General features: G+C 54.2%; 2 protein-coding genes across 2 annotated transcripts; one reads left to right on the top strand and one right to left on the bottom strand.

Annotated features, from left to right (window-relative positions):
- The first annotated feature begins 2,744 nt into the window (after positions 1-2,744).
- Positions 2,745-8,685, top strand: RAB3A (RAB3A, member RAS oncogene family). Its single transcript, XM_004616653.2, has 5 exons — positions 2,745-2,903; positions 3,937-4,164; positions 5,595-5,713; positions 7,499-7,623; positions 8,033-8,685. The coding sequence occupies exons 2-5, from the start codon at positions 3,937-3,939 to the stop codon at positions 8,221-8,223; spliced, it is 663 nt and encodes a 220-aa protein (XP_004616710.1). The 5' UTR covers positions 2,745-2,903; the 3' UTR covers positions 8,224-8,685.
- Positions 8,686-8,717: 32 nt separating this feature from the next.
- MPV17L2 (MPV17 mitochondrial inner membrane protein like 2) lies at positions 8,718-10,748 on the bottom strand. Its single transcript, XM_004616850.2, has 5 exons — positions 10,509-10,748; positions 9,942-10,112; positions 9,447-9,523; positions 9,178-9,306; positions 8,718-9,087 (listed from the first exon to the last, which is right to left on the bottom strand). Exons 1-5 carry the CDS (start codon positions 10,693-10,695, stop codon positions 8,989-8,991), a joined length of 663 nt encoding a protein of 220 aa, XP_004616907.1. The 5' UTR covers positions 10,696-10,748; the 3' UTR covers positions 8,718-8,988.
- Between the last annotated feature and the right edge of the window lie 12,894 nt (positions 10,749-23,642).

The following is a 23,642-nucleotide window of genomic DNA, read 5'->3' as shown; positions in this document are numbered from 1 at the left end:
GAATTCTCGCGCCTCATCCCTATAAAGAGGGAGCTGCTGACAGCTTTCCAGAGGGGTCCCCAGCCCTGCGAGTCTCCTTTCCATCCTGACTCACACATCTCCCGCCCCCTCCAGCCCGAAATGTTAACATGAAAAGGATTTATTTACATTTTGACATTCAGATGTAACATTACAAAGATTTGGGAGGGTTCCATTTTTCTCACCAGGAAAGGGGCTTCCCAGTGTGAGGCGAGATTGTATCTGGCTCAGATTGTATCTCCCTAGGGCACCGCGCTTCCTCTGTACCCTGATACTTTCTCTTTCCTCTGTACCTCCTCCCCCTTACTGGTTTCCATGCTACTTGCCCTCTGTACCCCAAGAAGGCCACCTTAGTGCCTTGGCACAGATGCTCCCTCCCTCTATGAAACTCAGTCCAGTGCCCCCTGCCCCAGGAAGTCCTTCCTGATTGCTCCCACCAAGAAGCCAGGTACACCCATCTTGCCCCACGCCCTCCTGAGGCCCCAGTCCAGTTCCCTTCCTGGACCTGCTGTTCTTCCTGGTCACTCATACCAAAGTGTCTCTGGCAAGCCTGGCCTATTGACTGGGGCTGATAAGCAAGAAGGTCTGTGGTGAGGAAGTAGGAGGTGAGGGGCAGGAGAGAACCTCTGCAGGAGGTGGCAGAGACACCAAGTGGGGAGGATGCATGAATTCGGCCGGCACAGAGCAGCAGGTGGCAGGTGCAAAGGCTCAGGGGCAGGTGTCTCCTGCTATCAGAGCAAGGAACATTTGGCCAAGAAAGATGGAGGGGAGCTGGAGAAGCAGAGTGGGGGCCGAGTCTGGACATTCCTCTGATTGGGGTGTCCTGTGACCCCTTCCCTTTCTCCTGCTATATGGGGGCCCCTGTAGACCTCTGATGCTAAATGCTGATGTAAAGATAGATAACTATTTTACATTTCAGTTTGTAAGGGTTAGGCTAGGGGCGATGGAGGGTGGACACCAGGGCCATGACCTGGGACTTTGGAGACAGAATGGGAGTGGCACATGAGGCGCCTGCTTCTCTCTCGCCCAGCCCCCCACCTTCTGCTAATTCTTGGCAAGAAAGCCCCCCATTGCTTTATTCCACACAATGATGCCTGAAGAAGCTGCTGCTTTGTCTCCTGGACTTCCTTTTGGTGTGGGAGGGACCGATAGGGATTTCTGAGCCTCTCTGGACTTTCTGGGTGGGGCGCTGGGGGCAGAGACGCTCACAGGGTATTTTTATTTCTTTGTAAGTGGTTTGAGCTCTCTCTGTTCTCTGTACTGGGTTTGTGATACTTCTTTTGTCTGAGAGAGGTAAAGAAGGACAAACACGAGAGACAGAGAGAGACAGAGAGACAGGGAGATAGGTGAGGGGAGAGAGAGGGAGTGAGAGAAGGGAGTGAGAGAAGGGGAGAGAGAGGGGGTAGAGAAGTGGGAAGGGGGAAGGGGGAGAAGGAGAAAGAGGGACAGAGGGGTAGGGGGAGAGGGGAGAGGGGGAGAGAAACACATTTGCTTCCATGGTGCATGGGGGGGGCGGCCTGGAGGCGCGAAGTTATTCTGGTCTCTTGGTGCTCTGCAGCTGGCGAGCTTTTTATAAACAGGACGAGCCCCCCCCTTCCCTGCCTCCTGGGGAGGAATGGAGAAGTGGGAATCAGAGTCTCTGGGGGCGCCAGAGTTGAGGGCCAGGGACTCAAAATAAATACTCGGTTCTCCTCTCTCTCCCCCCATGCTGGCTGTTTCGCACCCTTAAGATTAGGTGGGGGCGTGTGTGACAAACTATGCATCACTGCCTCCCATCCAGCCTCCAACACCTTGTGGGGAGCATCTCCGGTTGCTGAGGCCAAACTGGGGGTTCTCTGAAGCCCTGTCGGCTCTCCCTTCCGCGGTGCTGAGGGGACAGGCCTTTAATTTCTTTTATTTTTTCCTGACCTGCCTCCGCCGTTTGGGGGCATTTTTTTTTCCTCTGGAAAATGGGGCGCAAAAGGGAGAGGCTTTCAGCGCGACTGTCTGTCCGTCGCTTTTTCTTTTTTTAGTTTTAGGGCCACACCCGGAGGTGCTCAGGGCTGAGTCCTGGGTCTGCGCTCGGGGATCACCCGTGCCCGGGCTGGGGGACCCCATGGGGCGCCGGGATCGCTCCGGCCCCCGCCCCTTACCCCCTCTCTCCGGATTCTTTCTTTTCGCCTCAGTTCTGGGCGGGAACATTCCTCCCTCAGCCCGACCCTCTTATTGAAGCGATATGAGGCGGGGGTCTTATTTTGGCACTTATTTTGAACCCCGGAAAGAGGGGGACACGGAGCTCCGTTTCTCTTTGCCGAAGAGTAGAGGGCGTTGGGGGAGAGGTCACTGCATCCCGGACGGGGTGGGGATCATTGAAGTCCCCACTAGGAGGGTCAGGGACAGGAAAGGCGACGCCTCCTGAAACCCCTGGCTCAACCCAGCCATCAGCTTTCTGCTCCTTTTGTGAGCTGCCATTGGTCAGAAGGAGGGCTGGGACAGTTGCTGGTTGGCTTCTCACCCCGTCGCTCAGAGCTCTTAAGCCTGTAAGAGGGGCGAGAAGCCCCACCTCCCCGACACAGACCAGGGGCGGGACCCGGGAGGTGGCCACGCCCACCAGCACCGCCTCCGTTCGCTACTGGATTCTGACCTCGTCTGTCTGCGCGTAAACCTCGCCTTATAGGTTGTGTAGGCGCTAGCGGCCCGCCTCCCGGCATTATGCCCCGCCCCTCTATGGCGTCACGCCGTATCTGCATGCGAGGCCCCGCCCCGCTCTTTGCAGGACGTCACCGCGGACTGCAGGGGCCCCAGCCGCCGCCGCGCAGCCCCGCATCAGCGCCCCCGCGGCCCCGGCTCCGCGCCGTCCAAGAAGTCGCCGCTTGAGGGTCGCCGCCGGTTCCCTGGAGGCCAAGGTGAGCTCCGGGTGTCCCTTGTTCTCTGCACCGAGCTCCCTCATAACCTTCATTTGACTGATGGGCTGTTAGGGTGGGGGGCGAGTCGGCTGGGCTGGAATGCGGGGAAGGATGCGGCGGTTGCGGGTCTGGGAAGGAGAGGCCTGTGCGGGCTCCCCCGGCCTGCCCAGCCCTCAGCCCATCTCTCTCCCCACCCCCGGCTCTGCGGCGGAGGGGGAGGGGAGGCGGGTGCCTTGCGGGAAGCTGTGCGCACAGGAGGCTGGGTGCGTGCGCGTGCGCGTGATGTGCACACGCGTGTGCGCGCCTGCCTGTGCTGCGGGGCTCGTGTACCCTGGAGTGTGAGCCAGGGAACAGTCTTGTGACACGCGGGGCTCCTGGACCAGGTGTTTGCGTGCTACCTGTGTGCGGAGATGTGTGGCCCGCGTGTGTGCAGGAAGGTCCATGTGCAGATGTGCCCGAGGTTGCGTGCTGGGTCGCGGCCGTGCGCAGGGCTGCAGGGCACGCTGGCTGTGCACATTTGGACGTGGACGTCTCTGTGTGGACAAGGGTGAGCTGCCGCCCAGGGCCCCCAGCGCCTTGGCACTCTCACCTGTGCAGGCTCATGCACTGGTTGGTGTGAGTCCGGCGGGGTGCACGTGAGCATGGACACGCCTCCTCCCCGTCACGTGATGCAGCTGCCTTGTCCCTGCCCTGGAGAACCCGGCACTGCGGATGCAAGTCCTGCATCCCGGCGGCTGAATGGAGGCCGCACGTGCGCCCCACGTGAATGATTGATGGGGATGCAGTCTCCCCCTGAGCGGTGCTGCCCTAGAGCTTATTGGGGTTCCGGCCGGGTGTGGGTGCAGACCTGCAGGGTGGCGCTCCAGGAGCAGCTCCTCCCTGGTAGTCACCCTGAGCCCCTCATCGGAAGCCTCCTGGCCTTTCAAGGTCATGGCCCTCCCTCTGCGGGGAGCGATCCCGCATATTTCCTTCTCTGGGGGGCAGCGGGTGGAGGGATACCCCCAGCCTCACCCACGCCTGCCCGCACCCCCAGATGGCGTCGGCCACAGACTCACGCTACGGGCAGAAGGAGTCCTCAGACCAGAACTTTGACTACATGTTCAAGATCCTCATCATCGGCAACAGCTCAGTGGGCAAGACGTCCTTCCTGTTCCGCTACGCCGACGACTCCTTCACGCCCGCCTTCGTCAGCACCGTGGGCATCGACTTCAAGGTCAAGACCATCTACCGCAACGAGAAGAGGATCAAGCTGCAGATCTGGGTGCGTGGGTCCGCCCGGCCTGCCCGCCTCTGTGTGCTTCACTCATTCCCATGCAGGGCACTGGGGCTTGCTGTGACCAGGGACCAGTGACCCCAAAGGTGTCCCCAGCTCCTCCCACCCCCAGCACTGGGTAGCCGCTCCTCTTGCTACCTCTTCCCTACAGTAAGGTTCTTCCCTGGAAGGCAGGGAGGGCACTTGTCTTGCACGTAGCTGACCCAGGTTTGAACCCCCAAGCCCCATAGGTTCCCTTGAACCCTACCAGAAGTGATTTTTTGGGGGAAGGGGCAGGCCTAGCAATGCTCAGGACTTACCCTTGGCCCTGTACTCGGGAATGACTCCTGGGGGTGCTCAGGGGGCCTTAAGGGATGCTGGGATCCAATCCAGGTCTGCGCATATGAGGAAGATTCCCCCCCCCCCCACTGGACCCAGCCCCAGTAGGGATCCCAGGCTGCAAAACTGGCTCTTGTGACCCATAGACAAAAAAAAAAAAATCAAAAGCAAAAAAAAAAAAGTACAAACAACATCCTAGTACAGCAGGGAGGGCGTTTGCCTTGCACACAGTGGACCCGGGTTTAGTACCCGGCATCCCATATGGTCCCCCAAGCACCGCCAGGAGTGATTTCTGTGTTCAGAGCCAGGAGTAACCCCTGAGCGCTGTTGGATATGCCCCTGCCTCAGACTTGAAATGGAAGCCTTTTTTTTTCTTTCTTTGTTTTGTCTATAAGGAGACAGTAAGGAATTTTTTTTTCCTTTTGAATTTTTTGTTTTATTTTTATTTTTAAATTATTAAAAAAATTGAATCACAGTGAGATACAGTTACAAATTGTTCATGATTGGGTTTCAGTCATGTAATGTCTAACACCCAGCCCCTCATCAGTGGACAGTTCCCACCACCCATGTGCCCAGTTTGCCCCCTGCCATTATGGCAGGCACTTTTCTTCTCTCTCTTCCTCCCTCCCTCCCTCCTGCCCTCCTTCCTTTCCTCTCTCCTTTTGGGTATTTTGGTTTGCAATTCAGATACTGAAAGGTTATCATGTCTATCCCTTTACCTACTTTCAACACTCAGTTCTTGTCCAGAGTGATCATTTCCAACTATTCCGACTGTTACTGTCTTGCTGGTCTTTCTATCCTAACTTCCCTTCGCCCCCCCACCCCACACACACACTCCTGGCAAGCTTCCAACCATTGACCAGTCCTCCTAGCCTGTTTTTCTTGGCCTCGGATATTACTCTCAGACTATTTTTTTTTTTAGCATATTACAAACGAATGCAGTGATTCTATATCTCTCCCTCTGCTCCGGACTCATTTCACTCAGCATGATACTCTCCACGTCCCTTCATTTATAAGCAGATGTTTTGGTTTGGGGGTCAGGCCCCTGACTCTGAGGCCTTTGGGGTGGGGTTCCCTCTGACTTGTCTCTTCTCCTCCAGGACACGGCAGGTCAGGAGCGGTACCGGACCATCACCACGGCATACTACCGAGGGGCCATGGGCTTCATCCTCATGTACGACATCACCAATGAAGAGTCGTTCAATGCCGTGCAGGACTGGTGAGTGGCTCCGGGTTCACTGCAGCCAGCAGCAGGGCCCTGCCCCCGGCTAGAGCCGCAAGAACTACACTGGGTCCCCACAGCCACTAGCAGACTCCGACCTTGGCTTGGCACTGGCTCGGGGGTAGGGCAAAGTGTGCTCCAAGGGGGGCTGACAAGACTGTTGGCACATTGGGGGCGTGGAGGAGGGGACAGAAACTGTCACACAATAAGGCCAGCTCCTGGCACTAACACAGAAGTTCCCAGAGTATTATTATTTATTATTAATATCATTATTATTAGTTTCTTTTATTTTGGTTTGTTGCCACAATGGGTGATTCTCAGGGTTTCCTCCCAACTCTGCACTCTGGAATCACATCCTTGCAGTGCTCCAGAACCATATAGGGACCTAGGGATTGAACCTGGGTCTGCCACATGCAAAGTAAGAACCTTACCCATTGCACTGTCTTTCCAGCCCTCCCATCTTACTTGGCCTTCCACCCCTTTTCTGAAGACAAACACCCCCTCTTCCAGAAATGTTCCTGCTGAGTCAGCAGGCATCACCCTCCACCCCACCTGAGGTGTGTGCCCTCCCCCCTTGTTCTGGTGCCTTCACAGACACACTGTAACATTCTGCATAGGATAGGGAGATGGTTGGGGCCAAGAGAATCTGGCCGGGTCAGAGGGCAGAGAACCTGCCTGAGCTGCTCCAGGTCCCGCGGTTTGTGCCTGGGTGCTGGCCTGCGGGCTGGTGCCTACCTTCACCTTGCTCCTCCCCAGATCCTGGCCCCGTATGCAGCTCCACAGCACTGCCAGGGAGCACTGCTGAACTCTTGGCCCAAATGGCCCCTGGGCACCTTTTGGTGTGGCCCAAACCCCACAATAATAATGTACAAGAAAGATCCAGCCTGAAGGGCTGATCACCAGGAGACAGAGCTCAGAGAGTGTAGGGGTGAGACACGGGCCTGGGGGAAGAGTATAGGGGTGAGACCTGGGCCTGGGAGAAATTGCAGGGGTGAGACACTGGCCCGGGAGAATGTAGGGGTGAGCCCTAAGCCTGGGGGAGAGAGCAGGGGTGAGACCTGAGCCTAGGAGAGAGTGCAGGGTGAAACATGGGCCTGGGGAAAGAGTGTAGAAATGAGACTGGGCCTGGGGGAGAATGTAGGGGTGAGACCTGGGCTGGGAGAGTGCAGATATAAGACCTGGGCCTGAGAGAAAATGCAGAAGTGAGACCTGGGCCTGGGAGAATGCAGGGGTGAGACCCAGGCCCAGGAGAGAGTGCAGGGGTGAGGCTCTGCCTTACATGCACCCGAATCTGGATTGGTTCCTGGTGCCATGTATTTACTGATCATCATGGGTGTGGCCTGGGGTCCCCACCCTCGCTGGTATCCAGACACTGCCAGGCCCGAGCAGGCCCCTGCCCTCTGGCCTTGCTCGGCCGGGTGAGTCTCACCAGAGATGACCCTACACCCTCTGGGCACTGCTAGGGAGACCCCACTGCCCCTGCAAGGAGGGGCCAGAGTGAGCACTGAGGGGGAGGTTGCTTGCTTTGTACAAAATGACAGCTCTGGGTCCCCCAGACCCTGCAGACCCCAAGTCCCCATCTTGCAAAATAAAAGAACAGGACTGGAGAGAGAGTCTAGTGGGGAGGGCATCTGCCTTGCACACAGCTTGCCCAGGTTTGATCAAGAACATTCTAGACTCCAGAAAGCAGGGAGGAATGGGTGTGTGGGGAAGAGGAGGGGAGGGTGCAATGGCAGGAGGAGCCCAGTGGGTCTTCCCTGCTGAGACCCCGCTGCCCTGCAGGTCCACTCAGATCAAGACCTACTCGTGGGACAACGCGCAGGTGCTCCTCGTGGGGAACAAGTGTGACATGGAGGACGAGCGCGTGGTGTCCTCGGAACGTGGCCGGCAGCTGGCCGACCACCTGGGTGAGTGCGCGGAGAGGCCCTGGAGGACCTGCTGCATGCGCACTGCATGCGCACTTCCTGCCCGGGCGCCCACCCTCTGCAGAGGGACACAGGAGGGGGGGGAGGGCAGCAGTTTGGGGGTGTGGTTGTGGTATTGGGCCACCTGTGGCCTTGCGGGGTTTGGGCTGAGCCGAGTCCTGACGCGTCTGGGAAGCGGAGTATGGCAGGGCGGGCACTGGCCTCAGAGCAGCTGGCCCGAGTTCCAGCCCGGGGAGGGTCCCCGCCAGGAGTGAGCCCTGATCACCTCGGGTGTGGCCTCCAAACCAAAGGAAAACAGGAAGATCCTGGGCACAGTGACAAGGGCAGCTTCGGGGGGGCAATGGGGGACTTGGCTCTGGGGGTGGGGCCTCACCCTGCCGCCCTCGCACAGGGTTCGAGTTCTTCGAGGCCAGCGCCAAGGACAACATCAACGTGAAGCAGACGTTTGAGCGGCTGGTGGACGTGATCTGCGAGAAGATGTCCGAGTCGCTGGACGCGGCTGACCCCGCAGTGACCGGCGCCAAGCAGGGCCCGCAGCTCACGGACCAGCAGGCGCCTCCGCACCAGGACTGCGCCTGCTGAGCCGCCCCCGCTGCCCGCCCCCCTATTTATTATCTATGATCGTAGCTATTTATTTATTTATCGGAGATGCCCGCTCCGCCCTGCCCTGTACATACAGCCCCGACCCTTTGCCGTGGCGCGTCGTGGCCCCATGACCTCACCATGCACCTCCTCTCCTGAACCCTCTTTTTTAAAATTCAGCTCCATCCACACGTCTTGGTTAAAGAGGGGGGCTGGATGACACCCCCTGGCAGGCTGATCCGCGATTGTTGACCACATCCACTGGCCCCTGGGATGGGACTCGGGGGACAGTGCACCGCTGGTCTGGTTTTAGGGGTGGGTGGCTGCTGTGGGTGTCTACTACCCTGGGAAGCCCCTTCTGTCTGTTCTGACGTCCCGACTTTCAAACCTGCCCCTCCCCACCCCCAGGAGACGCCCTGACAACAACCATGCCCCATAATAAAGCGAATGGACACCCCCGTGTGCGCCGAGCTCCTGCCCCATACTGCGCGGGCTCCACGATCACCAGAGAATTTAATGCATTTTCAGTCCGGGTGCATGGGCTCGGGGTGAGGGCCGACGTCAGCACTCCCACCCTGGTCCCAAGCAGTACTGGGAACTCGGCTGCCTGTCACCCATGGCTGAGGCGCCCACTGAGGGCTGGACCACCTTGATGGGTGTGTTCAGATGGAGAAACTGAGTCCGAATCTGGGCTGTGGAGGGCCAGTCCCGCCCCTTGTCCAGGTCCTTGGGCTCCTTCCCCCAGGCGGAGGGGGGGGCACATGTTCAGTCTTGCCCTGCCTGGCATCCGGACTGCGACGAGGGCAGCTCAGTATGCACCGTGCCCAGGGCCACGCAGCCTGGGGATGTGCCAGGTCCTGGGATCTGTGCGGACAAGAGGGGCTGGTCAGGTGGGCGCAGTCTTCCATGCATCCCCCCACGGTACCCTGCCAGTGCCTGCTATACAGGCCTCACCCGGTATTTCAGGTAGGACAGATACGTGTCCCAGCCCAGTGTCAGTCCGTTGATGTAGGTGACTCGGAGGTGGGGGGGCACGAAGAGGAAGTTGAGCAGCTGCGCAGCAGGCCACACGCACCAGTCAGCCTGCAGGGAGGGCAGAGGTGAGGGGCGGGGCCTGGTGCTATGGGGGTGGGATCTATACGGGGGCGGGGCTTCAAAGTGACTGGGAAGGATCCGGAGGGGGCGGGGCCTTAGCAAAGGACTGGGGTCAAGTACAAGCCCACCTTGTAGAATTCCCAGAACTTGTCCCGCAGCTCCTGGCAGCTCTCCTCCAGCGTCTGGCCCTCCAGGCAGCCGATGCCTGGGAAGGGAAGCCAGAAGACCAAGTTCAGAGCTCCGAGGATGCACCCATCCACATAGCTCTGGGAGGCCTCAGAGAGCGGGTGGGGTGGAGTTGGGAGAGACGCGGGCTGCCCAGTGAGGGAGAGGTTATGGGCCGGGCCGGCGCGTGCCGGGGGAAGGAGGACAAAGGACAAACACTGTGTGCCAGGCGGCGGCAAATTTTATTACAGATCAGCAGATAATAAAAGTGTCTGCTGCATGCACCCAGTCGGGGCTCCGGGCCCTGGCCTTTGACCCGCCCGCATGGCACCCCTTCCTTCCGGAAGTCTTCAGCCCCACCCGTTTCTAGAAGGGCACCAGAACCTGCGAACGCCTCCATCCACCCTCACATCTATAGAGCATCTTCCACTTCCCGCCCACACCAGGCTGTGTCTTACCCACGAAGTACCAGACGCCCATCGCTGGGGAGGCCACCAGCTGGTCCACGAGAACCTTCTTGAGAATGTTTGGGAGGCCCCGGAGGCCGGAAGCGGGGAGCAGCCGGTCCAGCCACAGGTACCAGTAATGCAGGAAGGGACCCATGCTGCAGCCCACCGCAAACATCCTTGCTGAGGGGGTCGAGAGCAGGGTCCCACCGTCAGGCAGGCATCGCCCTATGCACACCCATCCTGCTCAAAGTTGACACTTTGCACCCGCAGGCAGCCATGCTCCGCCTCCCCGGATCACCCCTCCAGGCGGTACCTTCCACCTGCTACCCAGGGGCAAGTGAAGTGCGGGAATGGGCAGGGAAGTAGGGGGCCAGGTGAGCACTGCAAGGTCCTGGCTGCAAGGGTTCAAATGCACAGAGAAAACGAGGTGGGGGAGGGAAATCGGGCCAGAGGGTTCTGTGAGGATCCCCGAGAGAGACGGTCTCAGTTACAGGTGACAACCCGCGGGTCCGGCTCAGGGATTTCCAAACCTGCAGTCGGGATCAAAGACCCCGGGTTCAAGGGCCAGTAGCCCACCTGAGCGCCACCGGTCGTACTTCTGGCCCGGCCGAGAGCGGAGCTCCCAGGTTTGGCGCGCGGCGTCCCCGGCCGCCATAAGAGTGCCACAGCTCAGCGTGTTGGTCACGAGCAGCGCCCGTCCTTGGAACAGCGGCTGCCCCGCGGCCCACAGGCCACGCAGCCAGCGCCAGCCACCCGAGGCCATGGCCCGGGAGCGCTCAGACACCGGTGGCTCCAGCCTGCACCACCCAATCGCCAGTAAGCGCCGCAGGAGCCGCCCACGCGCCGTGTTGGCCAATCGCTGAGCGTCCGCCCCTAGGAGTTTAACCCAATAAAAGACTAATTTAACCGACGGGCCAATCATCAGTAAGCATCACATCCACACTGCTCTGGCATTTGCTGATATTTCATCTTTTTTTCCGCCCCCTCGCTCATTGACCTATGAGTACCCGTCGACAACATTGGCCAATCGTAGGTTAGCATTGGGCTGTCATCCCGCCTTCTCAATTGAGGTTAGCCAATAATCCAGAACTTCCAGAAGACGGAATTCTCCATGACAGTTATAGAGGCGGAAGTGCAGCGGGGGGTGTGGCTACCGCTTGCTACACGCGCATCCCTATTGGATCACGGACCAAACTTGACCTTGTTTGAGTGGTAATTTTCATTAAATGTTAGACACCCTAACGGTGCATTAGATGCGTTCACTCTCTTAGCAGTAGCAACAACTAATTGCTGTTGGGGCTCGGGGACAGGGGGACGGGGGAGGTGAGTTTCTCTGTAATCCCCTGCGCTGCCTGTTTGAGGGAGCCCAGGACCCAGTCTTATTTCTTTTTTTCTTTTTTTTCTTTTTGGGTCACACCCGGCGATGCTCAGGGGTTACTCCTGGCTCTGCACTCAGGAATTACTCCTGGCGGTGCTGGGGGACCGTATGGGATGCTGGGAATCGAATGCTGGTCGGCCGCGTGCAAGGCAAAAGCCCTACCCGCTGTGCTATTGCTCCAGCCCACCAGGACCAGTCTTACCTCTGCTTTCTTGAGGGAAGCCCAGGAGTTATGAATATTTCTTTGAAAAATATAGCTATTGGGGTCCGGAGCGATCCTACAACTGGTAAGGTACTTGCTTTGGACGAACGCATCTGACTCAGCATCGTTCCTTGGCGCTCCATATGGTACTCGCCAGGAGTTATCCCTGAATGCAGGGACAAGCATAAGTCCTGAGCACAAGCACACACTGTGCCCCCCCCCCAAAAAAAAAAGTGGGGGGACTAATTGCACTGTGAGTATCAAGCAGAACAGTGCGTGGAGCAGGGAGAGAGAGAGAGAGAGAGAGAGAGAGAGAGAGAGAGAGAGAGAGAGAGTAAAAAATCTTATTTAATCTGTACATTCTTTGCTTCTGTGAGTTTGGGCACCTTATATGTGAACTGCAAAGCCGTTTTTCAAGGAAAGCTGCCAAATGATTTATTTCATTTTTGTGAGCAATCTAAGATGTTTGTAGGAAATGGGGAAAGGGACCCAACACCCAGCAGGCATTTTCAGCTGGGATATCCTCCATCCCAGGAAACAGCAGAGTCTGGGCCTGCCCACTTATGCAGCCACATGTTCACTACTTGAGGTGAGGGTCCCTGACTCATAGCCTCTCCCCCCTGCTACTTCTTTGACCATGATTTCATGTACATCCATCCCACCCAACCACCCTACTCAAAATGTGTCCCCACCTTTCTGTCCCCTTGGCATGCATGCACCGTGTGTGTGTGTGTGTGTGTGTGTGTGTTGCACACACAGCTTTACACTGTGGAAGTCAGCCCTACCCCACCCCCATCCCGCAAGTCCACGAGGATGTTTAAGTTAACCTACAGTTTCCAAAATATTTCTGGAGAATTAAAGAGACCTGAAAAGCTATTTACAACACTAGGTAAAATGACAATCCATTGAATAGGGTGGGTCACTCCAAATGCAATAAACAATTTCTGTTCCGTACTGTGTTTATCTTGATTATTGTCTTCATTTGGACAAATCGGTGCAAGCTTTGGGGTCCACTAGGCCAACCATGATTTTGGCCACATTGAATAATTGTCTTAGAAGTTAATGTGGCCTGTGGAAGCACAAGCTCATTTCAGAATTAGAATCGACACCATGGAGTGAGTACTTGTTAGTTAAGGGGCTTGTCTGGCATACAGCCGGCCTCACTTTGATCTCTGGTACCATATGGTCCCCAAGTACCATTACGGCTGGTCTTGAATAGCCCCTGTACACCCCCTAGGGTGGCCCATCCCCACCAATCATTGAGAGAGAGAGAGAGAGAGAGAGAGAGAGAGAGAGAGAGAGAGAGAGAGAGAGAGAGAGAGAGAGAGAGAGAGAGAGAGAGAGAATGATTGCTTGGGAGGAAGCTCAGATAGTTTCCCTTTATGTATGGGCACTGAGTTTGAGCCACAGCACAGCATCTGAATGGTCACCGTACAGTGGAATTATAATCAATAGAAGCAAATCAAAGGGCTGGGAAGGAAGGGGCAGGAGGAACTTTGCATGCAGAATATGCCAGGGAAATAAGATACAGTTTTGGTAGGAAAACCATGAGGTGCCAGGAGTGTTCTTTTTTTAAAATTTTTAATTTTTTTAAATTTAAAATTATATGGCTGGAGAGATAGCACAGTGGGTAGGGCGTTTGCCTTGCACTCAGGCCGACCCAGGTTCAAATCCCAGCATCCCATATGGTCCCCTGAGCACGGCCAGGGATAATTCCTGAGTGCAGAGCCAGGAGTAACCCCTGTGCATCGCCAAGTGTGACCCAAAAAGCAAAAAAAAAAATTAAAATTATGTTTTCATAAAGTTGTTCACAATAATTGTTTACATTCAGTACTTTAAAACCAATCCCGCCACCATTACACCTTCCCACCACCATTATTTTAATTTTCCCACCACCACCCAAGCCTGCCCGATAGGCAGATGCTAAGTAATTTATTTTGTATTGCTTGTTATGAATAGTATGAGACGTCATGCAGCCACTAAAGCGGCCACGTGCTCTTGGAATTCTAAAATTTTGTAATATTTGGAGACCAGAGGTATCTATGCTGCTTGCTGCTCTCTTCTGAGATTTATTTGTGAGTCTCTGAATCATGGCCATTAATTAGCTTAAATGGCACCCACAGGTGTTCTTGGGCTTGACTGCCAGGGAACCAGAAGGGTGGGGAGATGGGGGAAGGTGGCCCATCCCCAACTGCATGAAGCTTGGAGTTTTCAGTCACCAGTCCCAAATCCCCGGGTTTTTCAGCGGATTTATTCTCATGCATGGGGGGCTCCCACGAGCCTGTGAAGGTCAGCCATGAGAGTGGTGGTGATGTGATTGGGTTCTGCAGGTTTGTGGCTGCCAGGGTTCACTTGGGACATGTGGAGGGACACACTTGCCCGCTCTGAGGTGCTCCAGTGAAGCCAGCCTGGCGCGCGGTAGGGAGACATCTCTGCACCGTGCTGCTCTCTCCTGAGATTCATTTGTGAGTCTCTGAATCACAGTTGTTAATGCATTTAAATGGCCTGATTTTTATCTCTTTCAAGATTTATTTATGGGTCTCTGAAGCAAGGCTGATAAATGAGCTTGTATAGCTGAACCAGAGGTGGTTTGTGGACATGGCTCCCACATACCTAACTTTTGGTCATTTAATTTTTTGGGGGGGTTCCCACACCTGGCGATGCTCAAGGGTTACTCCTGGCTCTGCATTCAGGAATTACTCCTGGCGGTGCTCAGGGGACCATATGGGATGCTGGGAATCAAACCTGGATTGGCCACCTGCAAGGCAAACGCCCTCCCCACTGTGTTATCACTCCAGCCCTGCCATTTAATTTCTTGGGAAACTTGGTCCAAAGTTGTTGGGGTCTGGCCAGAGTGACAGCGGCAATTTTGGGGTATCAGGAAGCTGAAGGCACCCTCAGACTGCTGACGCACTCGCCCCACAGGTACAGGTTGGCCTGCTGGGCAACTTGGACCCCCAGGGTCGTGTTCTTATAGAGTAAAAGGGTGGATAAGGATTGTTTCTTGCAAGGCCAAGACATAGTACAGTGGGGAGGGTGTTTGTCTTCCACTCGACCAACCTGATTAGTCCTGATTGCAGAGCCATGAGCCGCCCTTGAGAAGTCTGGGGGCTAGAAAATGAGTGAGGGCTGTTGGAAGAGTGTATTAAGGTGCATATCCTGTTTTGTCTCTAGCACCACATCGAGTACCTCGGGGCTGGCTCCACAAATCACAGCACAGGTCCCGGAGCACCGGGCCCTTCGCTGTGGGTCCTTCCCGCCCCATGTCTCTTGGCCAAGAATCTTGACTGGAGCCCCAGGGCTCAGGACCAGCGCTCCGGAGACACCCTACTACACCTTAGAACATGCACAGAAGCAGCCTAAGAAAAGCAAACAAAATGAGACAGTTACAGGGCCACAGCAGGGGGCAGAGAGATAGTATAGCGGGTAGGCTGTTTGCCTTGCACGCAGCCGATTTGGGTTCAATCCCAGGCATCCCATATGGTCCCCGAAACACCTCCAGGAGTAATTACTGAGTGTAGAGCCAGGAGTACCCTGAGCATCCCTGGGTGTGACCACCCAAAAAAAAACAAAAAACAAAAAAAAGTACAGGACCACAACTAGAGACAGATGGGGAGGGCTCTTGCCTGCACGCGGGGAGCAGCTATAGATCCCCCGCAACCCATACTGTCTCTACCGCCAACAGGAGCAACCCTGAGGGCAGAGTCAGGAGCCAGTCCTGAGCCCCGCCAGGTGTGAGCCCCCCACAAACATCAGACGAATTCAACCTAAGACTTCGGTCAATGAAATAGCCAGACTAGGCTTTGGAGGGATTCTTGAAGTTTTCACCTCTGAGGTCCAGAGAACACTAGATTGGGAGCTGGGAGTGGAGCCTGTGGCCCAGTCCCGCCCCATCAGCCATCTAATTGGCTGAGCCGTACTCGGGCCCGCCCCACCCCGCTCCGGGTTGGTCCTCAACGCCCCGGCACTGACCCACGTGCTCCCACTGGCCCAACCCCAACCCCCGGGCTCTCTGCTGGCTGGAACTACCTTCTGCCAGTGAGTGATGTCCAGCCGTCAATGGACACATCCGCAGCCAGGTGAACACCAAGTGTGAGAAAAAGAAAAAACAACAACAACAAGTAAACAAGAAAAAAGATCCCATTAACCTTTACGTTACTGCCCCAAGCTCACCACAACTCCCCTGCACCCCCCCCAAAAAAAAGCCAAGCCCAGACAGTAAGGTGGGTTGCAGCGGTGGGCGAGGATCCGGCTCCCCTCTGTAGAAATTCTGAGGTAGGGGCCAGAGCCATAGTAGAGTGGATAGGGCGTTTGCCTTGCATGCGGCGGATCTGGGCTCTATTCCCGGCACCCCATAAGGTCCGCCAACATTGCCAGGAGTAATTCCTGAATGCAGAGCCAAGAGTAACCCCTGAGTATCACCGGTGTGACCCAAGAAGAAAGAAGAAAGAGAGGAAGGAAGGAAGGAAGGAAGGAAGGAAGGAAGGAAGGAAGGAAGGAAGGAAGGAAGGAAGGAAGGAAGGAAGGAAGGAAGGAAGGAAGGAAGGAAGGAAGGGTTGTAGGGAGGGAGGGAGCAAGGGAGGAAAGGAAAGAAGGAAGAAAAAGAAAAAGAAAGAAAGAAAGAAAGAAAGAAAGGAAAAAGAGAGAAAGAAAGGAAGAAAGGGAGGAAGGGAGGAAGGAAGAAGAAAGAAAAGAAAGTAAGAAAGAGAGGAAACTGGGTCCTGGGGAGCTATAGCAGGTTCCTGGAGAGTGACGGAAACACCCACAGCGCCATCTCGTGGCGTTTCGGCGAAACTGCCGTGGTCTGACTCCCACGCTTAAAATTTCCACCCTTGGGTTTGCGTCAATGTTAAGCTTGGGGTTGTTAAAGATCAAGCACACAGTTTCAGATTAGGGCTCTTGCCTTGCATTGGGTGGACCCATAAGGTCTCCCACTCATGCCAGGAATGATTCCTGAGTGCAGAGATAGGAGTAACCCTGGAGCATCGCCGATCAACTAAAACTGAACAGGAAAACAAAGCAGCCAAAGTTTCAGTGACGGTAGATTTCTTCATAGGCAAACTCAGGGGTACTGAGATTAATCTTGCTTCCACCACCACTTTGCCACGTAGAAAAGGGAAGGGAGTACGGCAGAAATGACGGGGTGAAGGAATTTGGGGTTCACCATAACAAAAAATTATGAAGGGGTTCAACCAAAGAGATAGCAGAGCGGGTGTGGAATTCGCGAAGGCCCCACTCGCTGTACTAGTGCTCTGGCCACTGGCCCTTCAGTGTCAAGGGTGCCCCTGTCCGTGTGCCACCTGGAGGAACCGGGTGTAGGAGCAACACTCAGCTTGCTATCCCCCTTTAGCATGTGAAATCAGTCATCATAGGAACTGAGGCTGTTTTTTGTTTGTTGATAGCTCCGGGGCCACATCCGGCGATGCTCAGAGGGTACTTCTGGCTCTGCACTCAACAATTACTCCTGGGGTGATGGGGAACCATACGGTGTGCCAGAGAACTAAGCTGGGTATGAAAATGCAAGGCGAGAACCCTACCCGCTGTGCTACCACTGCACCACCTGGAGCCACATGCTTGATCCTTAATGGTCCCATTCTTCACACTGAAGCAAACGCAAGGGAGGAAATTCCTTAGAGAAATGGGTCTGGGGAGGGATGGAAAAGCTCAGCGCCTCTCATGGCGTTTCAGCAGAACTGAGGTCATTAAGGATCAAGCTTGCAGCCTCAGGTCATGGATCCAAAACAGAGCAGAGAGAATTTATCTTGTACTCAGTGGATCTGATTTACATTCCCGCCATGCCAGGTTTTTTTTTTTTTTTTTTTGCTTTTTTTGGGTCACACCCAGTGATGCTCAGGGGTTACTCCTGGCTTTGCACTCAGGAGTTACTCCTGGCAGTGCTTGGGGGACCATATGGGATGCCGGGGATCGAACCCGGGTCGGCCGCGTGCAAGGCAAACGCCCTACCCGCTGTGCTATAGGTTTTAAGGGTACTTAGCTGAATCTTCTCTGGAGGTTCGGGTTGTTACCCCAGAAAGGTTCTAGGGACGATGAGGGATGCTAAGAATTGAACCTGGTCTGCCACAAGCAAGGCAAAGTTTTATTTTTGCTTTTTTTTTTGGGGGGGGGTCACACCTGGTGATGCACAGGGGTTACTCCTGGCTCTGCACTCAGGAATTACTCCTGGCGGTGCTCAGGGGACCATATGGGATGCTGGTATTCGAACCCGGGTCGGCCGGCCGCGTGCAAGGCAAATGCCCTACCTGCTGTGCTTTCGCTCCAGCCCCGCAAGGCAAAGTTTTTTGTTGTTCTCTTTGCTTTGTGCAAGAAAAGTTCTAAACCCACTTTTCTATCTCTCTGATGGAGCCTTTAGTAAAGGTTTGCTGTTATGGTAAACTCCACACCCCATCATACCACACATCTGAGGGTGCCTCAACCTTGTTCTACAAGGAGGGAGCAGTGGGAGTAAGGTACAGCTCAGAACCCCTGAAGTTGGGGTGAAAGAATCTGCCATCAAGGGACTGAGGCTGTTTTTTTTTTTTTTTTTTGCTTTTTGGGTCACACTTGGCGATGCACAGGGGTTACTCCTGGCTCTGCAACTTAGGAATTACCCCTGGTGGTGCTCAGGGGACCATATGGGATGCTGGGAATCGAACCCGGGTCAGTTGCGTGCAAGGCAAACACCCTACCCACTGTGCTATTGCTCCAGCCCCCTGTTTTGGGTTTTGTTTATTTATGGTTTGGGGACCACACCTGGCAATGCTCAGGAGATACTCCTGGCTCTGCATCCAGGGTTCACTCCTGGCATGGCTGGGGGACGCTATGGGGAACCTATGAATGAACCAGGGTCCTCTGAATGCAAGGTGAGAGCCCTAACCGCTCTGCTACCTCTGCACAGGCGGAGGCTGCGTGTTTGATCCTTAAGGACCCCATTCTTCACTCTGAAGCAAACCCGAGGGTGGAAATTCCTTAGAGAAACGGGCCTGAGGAGGGACGGAAACGCCCACAGCGCCATCTCGTGGCGTTTCGGCAGAACTGCTGTGACCAATTTTCCGACGCTTAAGACTTCCAGCCCTAGAGATAGCACAGCGGGTAGGGCGTTTGCCTTGCTCGCGGCCGACCCGGGTTCAAATCCCAGCATCCCATATGGTCCCCTGAGCACGGCCAGGGGTGATTCCTGAGTGCATAGCCAGGAGTAACCCCTGTGCATCGCCAGGTGTGACCCAAAAAGAAAAAAAAAAAAAAAAGACTTCCAGCCCTTTTCTTTGCTTCAAGGTTAGGCATGGGCTCATTAAGGATCAAGCATGCAGCTTCAAGTGATGCAGGGTACAGAGCGGTTAGGGCTCTTACCTTGCATTCAGGGGACTCTGGCTCGTTCGTAGGCTCCCCATGTCATCCCCAGTCATGCCAGGAGTGATCCCTGGATGCAGAGCCAGGAGTACCCCCTAAGTATTGTGCTGGGTGTGGCACCAAACCATAAGCAAACAAGGAAACAAAGCAGCCTCAGTTCCAATGCTGACAAACGCCTTCACATTCAAACTTGGTGGGGTACCGAGCTGAATTTTGCTTCCACGCCCCTCTTTCTCATAGAACAAGGAAGGGAGAACCCTCAGAAGTGGGATCTTGGCCTGTGGGGTCTACAAGAACAGGAAACTTTTATGAAGCAGTTCAGTCAGAGACATAACACAGCGGGTTTGGAACTTGCCTTGTTCGAGGACATAAATATTTTATTTATTTATTTATTTATTTATTTATTTATGGGTCACACCCGGCGATGCACAGGCTGCACTCCTGGCTCTGCACTCAGGAATCACCCCTGGCCGTGCTCAGGGAACCATATGGTATGCTGGGATTCGAACCTGGGTCGGCCGCGTGCAAGGCAAATGCCCTACCTGCTGTGCTATTCCTCCAGCCCCGGACATAAATATTTTAATTAAATTTTAAAATGTGAAAACTTGCCTTGCTTGTAGCAGACAAAATTCAATCCCAGGTACTTCTATTGGTCCCCAGAACCCTATGGACCCACTCCCTGAACCCCAAATAAAGTAAACATCCTTGACAGAGAGTCTCTTGCCCCCACGCCTGGCTGTCTTCCCCGGGGCCCCTCGGAGGGGATGGGCTCCAGCTTCCCTCCCCACCCCAAGCAGAGCTCCCGGTGGCCGAAGACCACCGGAACCTAGCTACAGCCATGCTGGAGGCCCCTCTCCACATGTTCGGACAGACCTCATGTATGAAGGTACCGGCAGAGGAACCCAGGTGTGTATAATCCCATCTTTAGCCTACTTCTCCCTCTGGGAGAAACTGGCAATCTTCTGAGAGTTTCCTGCCCACATGGGACAGCCTTGCAAGCTCCCCATGGTGCAAAATCCAGTAACAAGTTGCATCTCATTCCCCTGACCCTGAAGAGCCCCCAGTGCAACATCGTTAGGAGGGCCGAATTGAGATAGACTTTTAAGATCTCAGGGAAAGGACGAAATAAGATGTTACTGAGCCCGCCCGAGAAATCGGTGATTAATGGGATTTCATGATTGTGATCGTGATCGTACTCGGCGGGCACCGTAACACTGGAGAATGCTCCAGGCCCCAAACCGAGCTGATATCAAAGGGGTTGTTCCAGAAGGAGCAGGCGCAGTCTCCCCGCCTTCTCCAGATGGAATCCCAGCAACCCTGAGCTTCTACAAGCAAGGCTCCGTGCATGCGGCCGACCTGGGTTCAATCCCCGGCATCCCATATGGTCCTCCAAGCACCGCCAGGAGTAATTCCTGAGTGCAGAGCCAGGAGTAACCCCTGAGCAACGCTGGGTGTGACCCAAAAAGCAAACAAAACAAAACAATACAAGCAAGGCTCCAGTATATGGGGACCGGGACTTTTTCTCTGAACCGCGAAACCTTTCCTAATATGCAAAGTGAGCAATGGAAAATAGATGATCTAGCATCTGTCCCTAGAAGGCTGGCTTGAATGCTGGTGGGAATATCCAAGCAAAATATAATGCCCAAAACTACAGAGTATCTGAACAATTGTCTGCCGTAGAGGCAGAGTAAGGACTGAAAGGGAAAATGAGGGGACAATGGGGATATTGGTGGTGGAAAGTTTGCCCTGGTGGAGAGTTGGGTGGTCGATCATTGTATTGCTGAATATCAACCATGTGGCTTTGGGCAGAAATGCGTCTGCAATATGCATTAGGTTTCCGACGCCGGACCACCCCAGGTGGGAATGGTTTCGTGCCTTGGCCTGTTTCCCCTCGCGGCTCAGTTGCCACTGACATCTTCCAGAGGCTTAGGGACAACTAGGGAGGGTCCCACAGTGATGAGGAACTAGGGGCCTCACGGGATGGGGGCAGAGCCAGTCCTTCCCCCTCCATGAGACCCCAAGTTGCCACGAACGAGCCCTCTGGCTGCTGATCGAGCTGCTTATTGGCCATGATCCCAGAGACAGGGGCTGGAGCGATAGCACAGCAGGTAGGGCATTTGCCTTGCATGCGGCTGACCCAGGTTCGATTTCCAGCATCCCATATGGTCCCCTGAGCACTATCAGAGGTAATTCCTGAGTGCAGAGCCAGGAGTAACCCCTGTGCATCACCGGGTGTGACCCAAAAAGAAAAAAGAAAAACTTCAGTATTCCAAAACCGTGCAGCCACAATAACGGCCGCGCATCATTATAGGCAATTCATAATCAGCAATAGAAAACAAATTGTCCAATGTTGCCTCTTCGGCAGATCTGAGTGTTGGGGTAAAATCCAAGTAATAATGGTGGGTTTGGTGTCAAAATGTTTTGAATGTAATCAAAGTAGAGAGAGAGTAACGTGGAAATCATATGCCACACAAGTAGGGGGAGGGCATGGGATGAGGGGATACTGGGTTTTTCGGTGGTGGAAATGTGCACTGGTGTAGGGTCAGGTGTTTCACCATTGTATGACCGAGACTTAAACCAAAAACTCTGTAACTGCTCTCACGGTGTTTCAATAAAAAGGAAAATAAAATAGAGATCGAACTGCAGGGAAGGCACAATCTTCTCCTGTGGTCATCCTGGGTTAGATCTTGGGCACCCTATTGCCACCTGGAGGCCCTTAGAAAGGGGCGGTACCCCAAACAAAGATGCAAGAGTCACTTGCTTGACCAGTCAGCGTGGTGGGCTGCGGAGGGGACTGAGGATCCGGCTCCCCTATGAATAAATTATTTATTATTAAAAAATTTGTTTTCGGGGCCGGAGCAATAGTACAGATGGTAGGGCATTTGCCCTGCACGCAGCCAACTTGGGTTCATTCTCCAGCATCCTATATGGTTCCCCCAGCACCGCCAGGAGTAATTCATGAATGAAGAGCCAGGAGTAATCCCTGAACATCGCTGGGTGTGACCCAAAAAGAAAAAAAATTGTTCTCGGCAGAAATTCTGTGTGCCTGGAGGGAGGTCAGGATGACGGGTGAACAAGCCTTAGGTTTCTCTAAGAAACGCACCACAGCGTCATCTCGTGGCAATTTAGTGGAACTGCCACGGCACGAATTGCCTACCTTAAGATTTCCAGACCTTCAGTATCATGTATGAGGTGATTAAATATTGGGCACGCAGCTTCGGCCGCTGCAGCGGTAGCAAAGCGGTTAGGGCTCTCACCTTGCATTCAGAGGAGCCTGGTTTATTCACAGGCTTCCCATACGGTCCGCCAGTCATTCCAGGAGTGATTCCTGAGTGCAAAGCCAGGAGTATCCCCTGAGCATTGCTGGGTGTGGCCCCCAAATCATAAACAAAAAAATTAACTAAAAAAATCACTTGTATTACTTGTCATCCCATTGATCTTCAATTTGCTCGAGCAGGCGCCAGTAATGTCTTCATTCATCCCTGTCGAGTGCTAGTGTAGCCCAATGGTATCTGCTCGCTCCAGGAACACGAAAAGCCTCAAACCGTTTGTTTAGGGTTTTGACGAAGAAGTCTGACCATCTCGTAGGTGGGTGGCCACGCGGTCTTTTGAGGTCCCGTGGAATCCAGTCGGTAACACCTCCTGTCCAGTGGTTATCTCTAAATCGCATTACGTGTCCGGCTCATCTGATTTTTGACACATTGGCAAACAAGACAGTGTCCCTGATTCTTGATCGTTGATGGAGGTTGAAACTTTGGATTTCTTCTCTCACTTGAGTAAAACGTGATACTCCAAGCATAGCTCTTTTGATTCCTCTTTGGGATACCCGAATAGCGTTCTCATCCTTTTTTCATAGGGCCCAGGTCTCTGAGGCGTATTAGCAGGAAGAATGGTGGAGTCGAAAAGATATGCCCGAAGCCGGAGGTTTTCTATTCTCTTAACCACTTCTTCGATGCTCTTGAAGGTGTTCCACACTGCTTTCTTCATCCTGCGCAGTTCTGGCGCCAAGTCATTCCTCATGTTGAGTTCTCGACCCAGGTACATATAATTGCTGCTTTCGGAGATGTTCACTCTATTGAGAGCAAATGGAATGTCAGGGACTAGTTCATTTTTTTTTTTTTTTTTTTGCTTTTTGGGTCACACCTGGCGATGCACAGGGGTTACTCCTGGCTCTTCACTCAGGAATTACCCCTGGCGGTGCTCAGGGGACCATATGAGATGCTGGGATTTGAACCCGGGTCGGCCGCGTGCAAGGCAAACGCCCTACCCGCTGTGCTATCTCTCCAGCCCCGGGACTAGTTCATTTTTCATGAACACTGTCTTGGTGAGATTCAGCTGCAGTCCAATCTTTCCATACTCGTGGTCGAAATTGGCCAGCATTTGTGCTGCGTGGCTAATGTTTGGTACTATCAGTGTCATCAGTGAAGCAGAGGTGGTGTAGTTGCCAACCGATCGATTTTTGTTTTTTTTTTAGTTTGTCTCTGAGACGAGACAAACAACAACAACAAAAGCAGCCTCAGTCTCTGCATGACAGATTCCCTCACGCCAACTTGGGGGATTCTGAGCTGTATCTTGATTCCATACCCTCCTCCTTATAGAACAGGCTTAGGGCACCCTCAGAATGTGGGCTGATTGGGTGTGGGGTTGACCATAACAGTAAATCTTTCCAAAGGGTTTATCAGAGAGATAGCAAAGTGGGTTCAGAAATTTTTCCTGCTCAAAGCAAAGAGAATCTAAACCCAAACAAACAAAATAAAACTTGCCTTGCTCATGGCAGGCCAGG

The sequence above is a fragment of the Sorex araneus genome, chromosome 2 (assembly GCF_027595985.1).
Source record: "Sorex araneus isolate mSorAra2 chromosome 2, mSorAra2.pri, whole genome shotgun sequence".
Classification (NCBI taxonomy): Eukaryota; Metazoa; Chordata; class Mammalia; order Eulipotyphla; family Soricidae; genus Sorex; species Sorex araneus.
This window is presented reverse-complemented; position numbering and strand designations above follow the sequence as displayed.

Excerpts from the sequence above, each read along its gene's own strand:
- RAB3A (XM_004616653.2), top strand. The coding sequence starts at position 3,937 with ATGGCGTCGGCCACAGACTCACGCTACGGGCAGAAGGAGTCCTCAGAC. Across the intron at positions 4,165-5,594 it reads GGATCAAGCTGCAGATCTGG|GACACGGCAGGTCAGGAGCG; the intron begins GTGCGTGGGTCC and ends CTTCTCCTCCAG. Across the intron at positions 5,714-7,498 it reads TTCAATGCCGTGCAGGACTG|GTCCACTCAGATCAAGACCT; the intron begins GTGAGTGGCTCC and ends GCTGCCCTGCAG.
- MPV17L2 (XM_004616850.2), bottom strand. The coding sequence starts at position 10,695 with ATGGCCTCGGGTGGCTGGCGCTGGCTGCGTGGCCTGTGGGCCGCGGGG. Across the intron at positions 10,113-10,508 it reads GTACGACCGGTGGCGCTCAG|CAAGGATGTTTGCGGTGGGC; the intron begins GTGGGCTACTGG and ends CGACCCCCTCAG. Across the intron at positions 9,088-9,177 it reads TGTCCTACCTGAAATACCGG|ATCCCAGGACCTGGCACATC; the intron begins GTGAGGCCTGTA and ends TTGTCCGCACAG.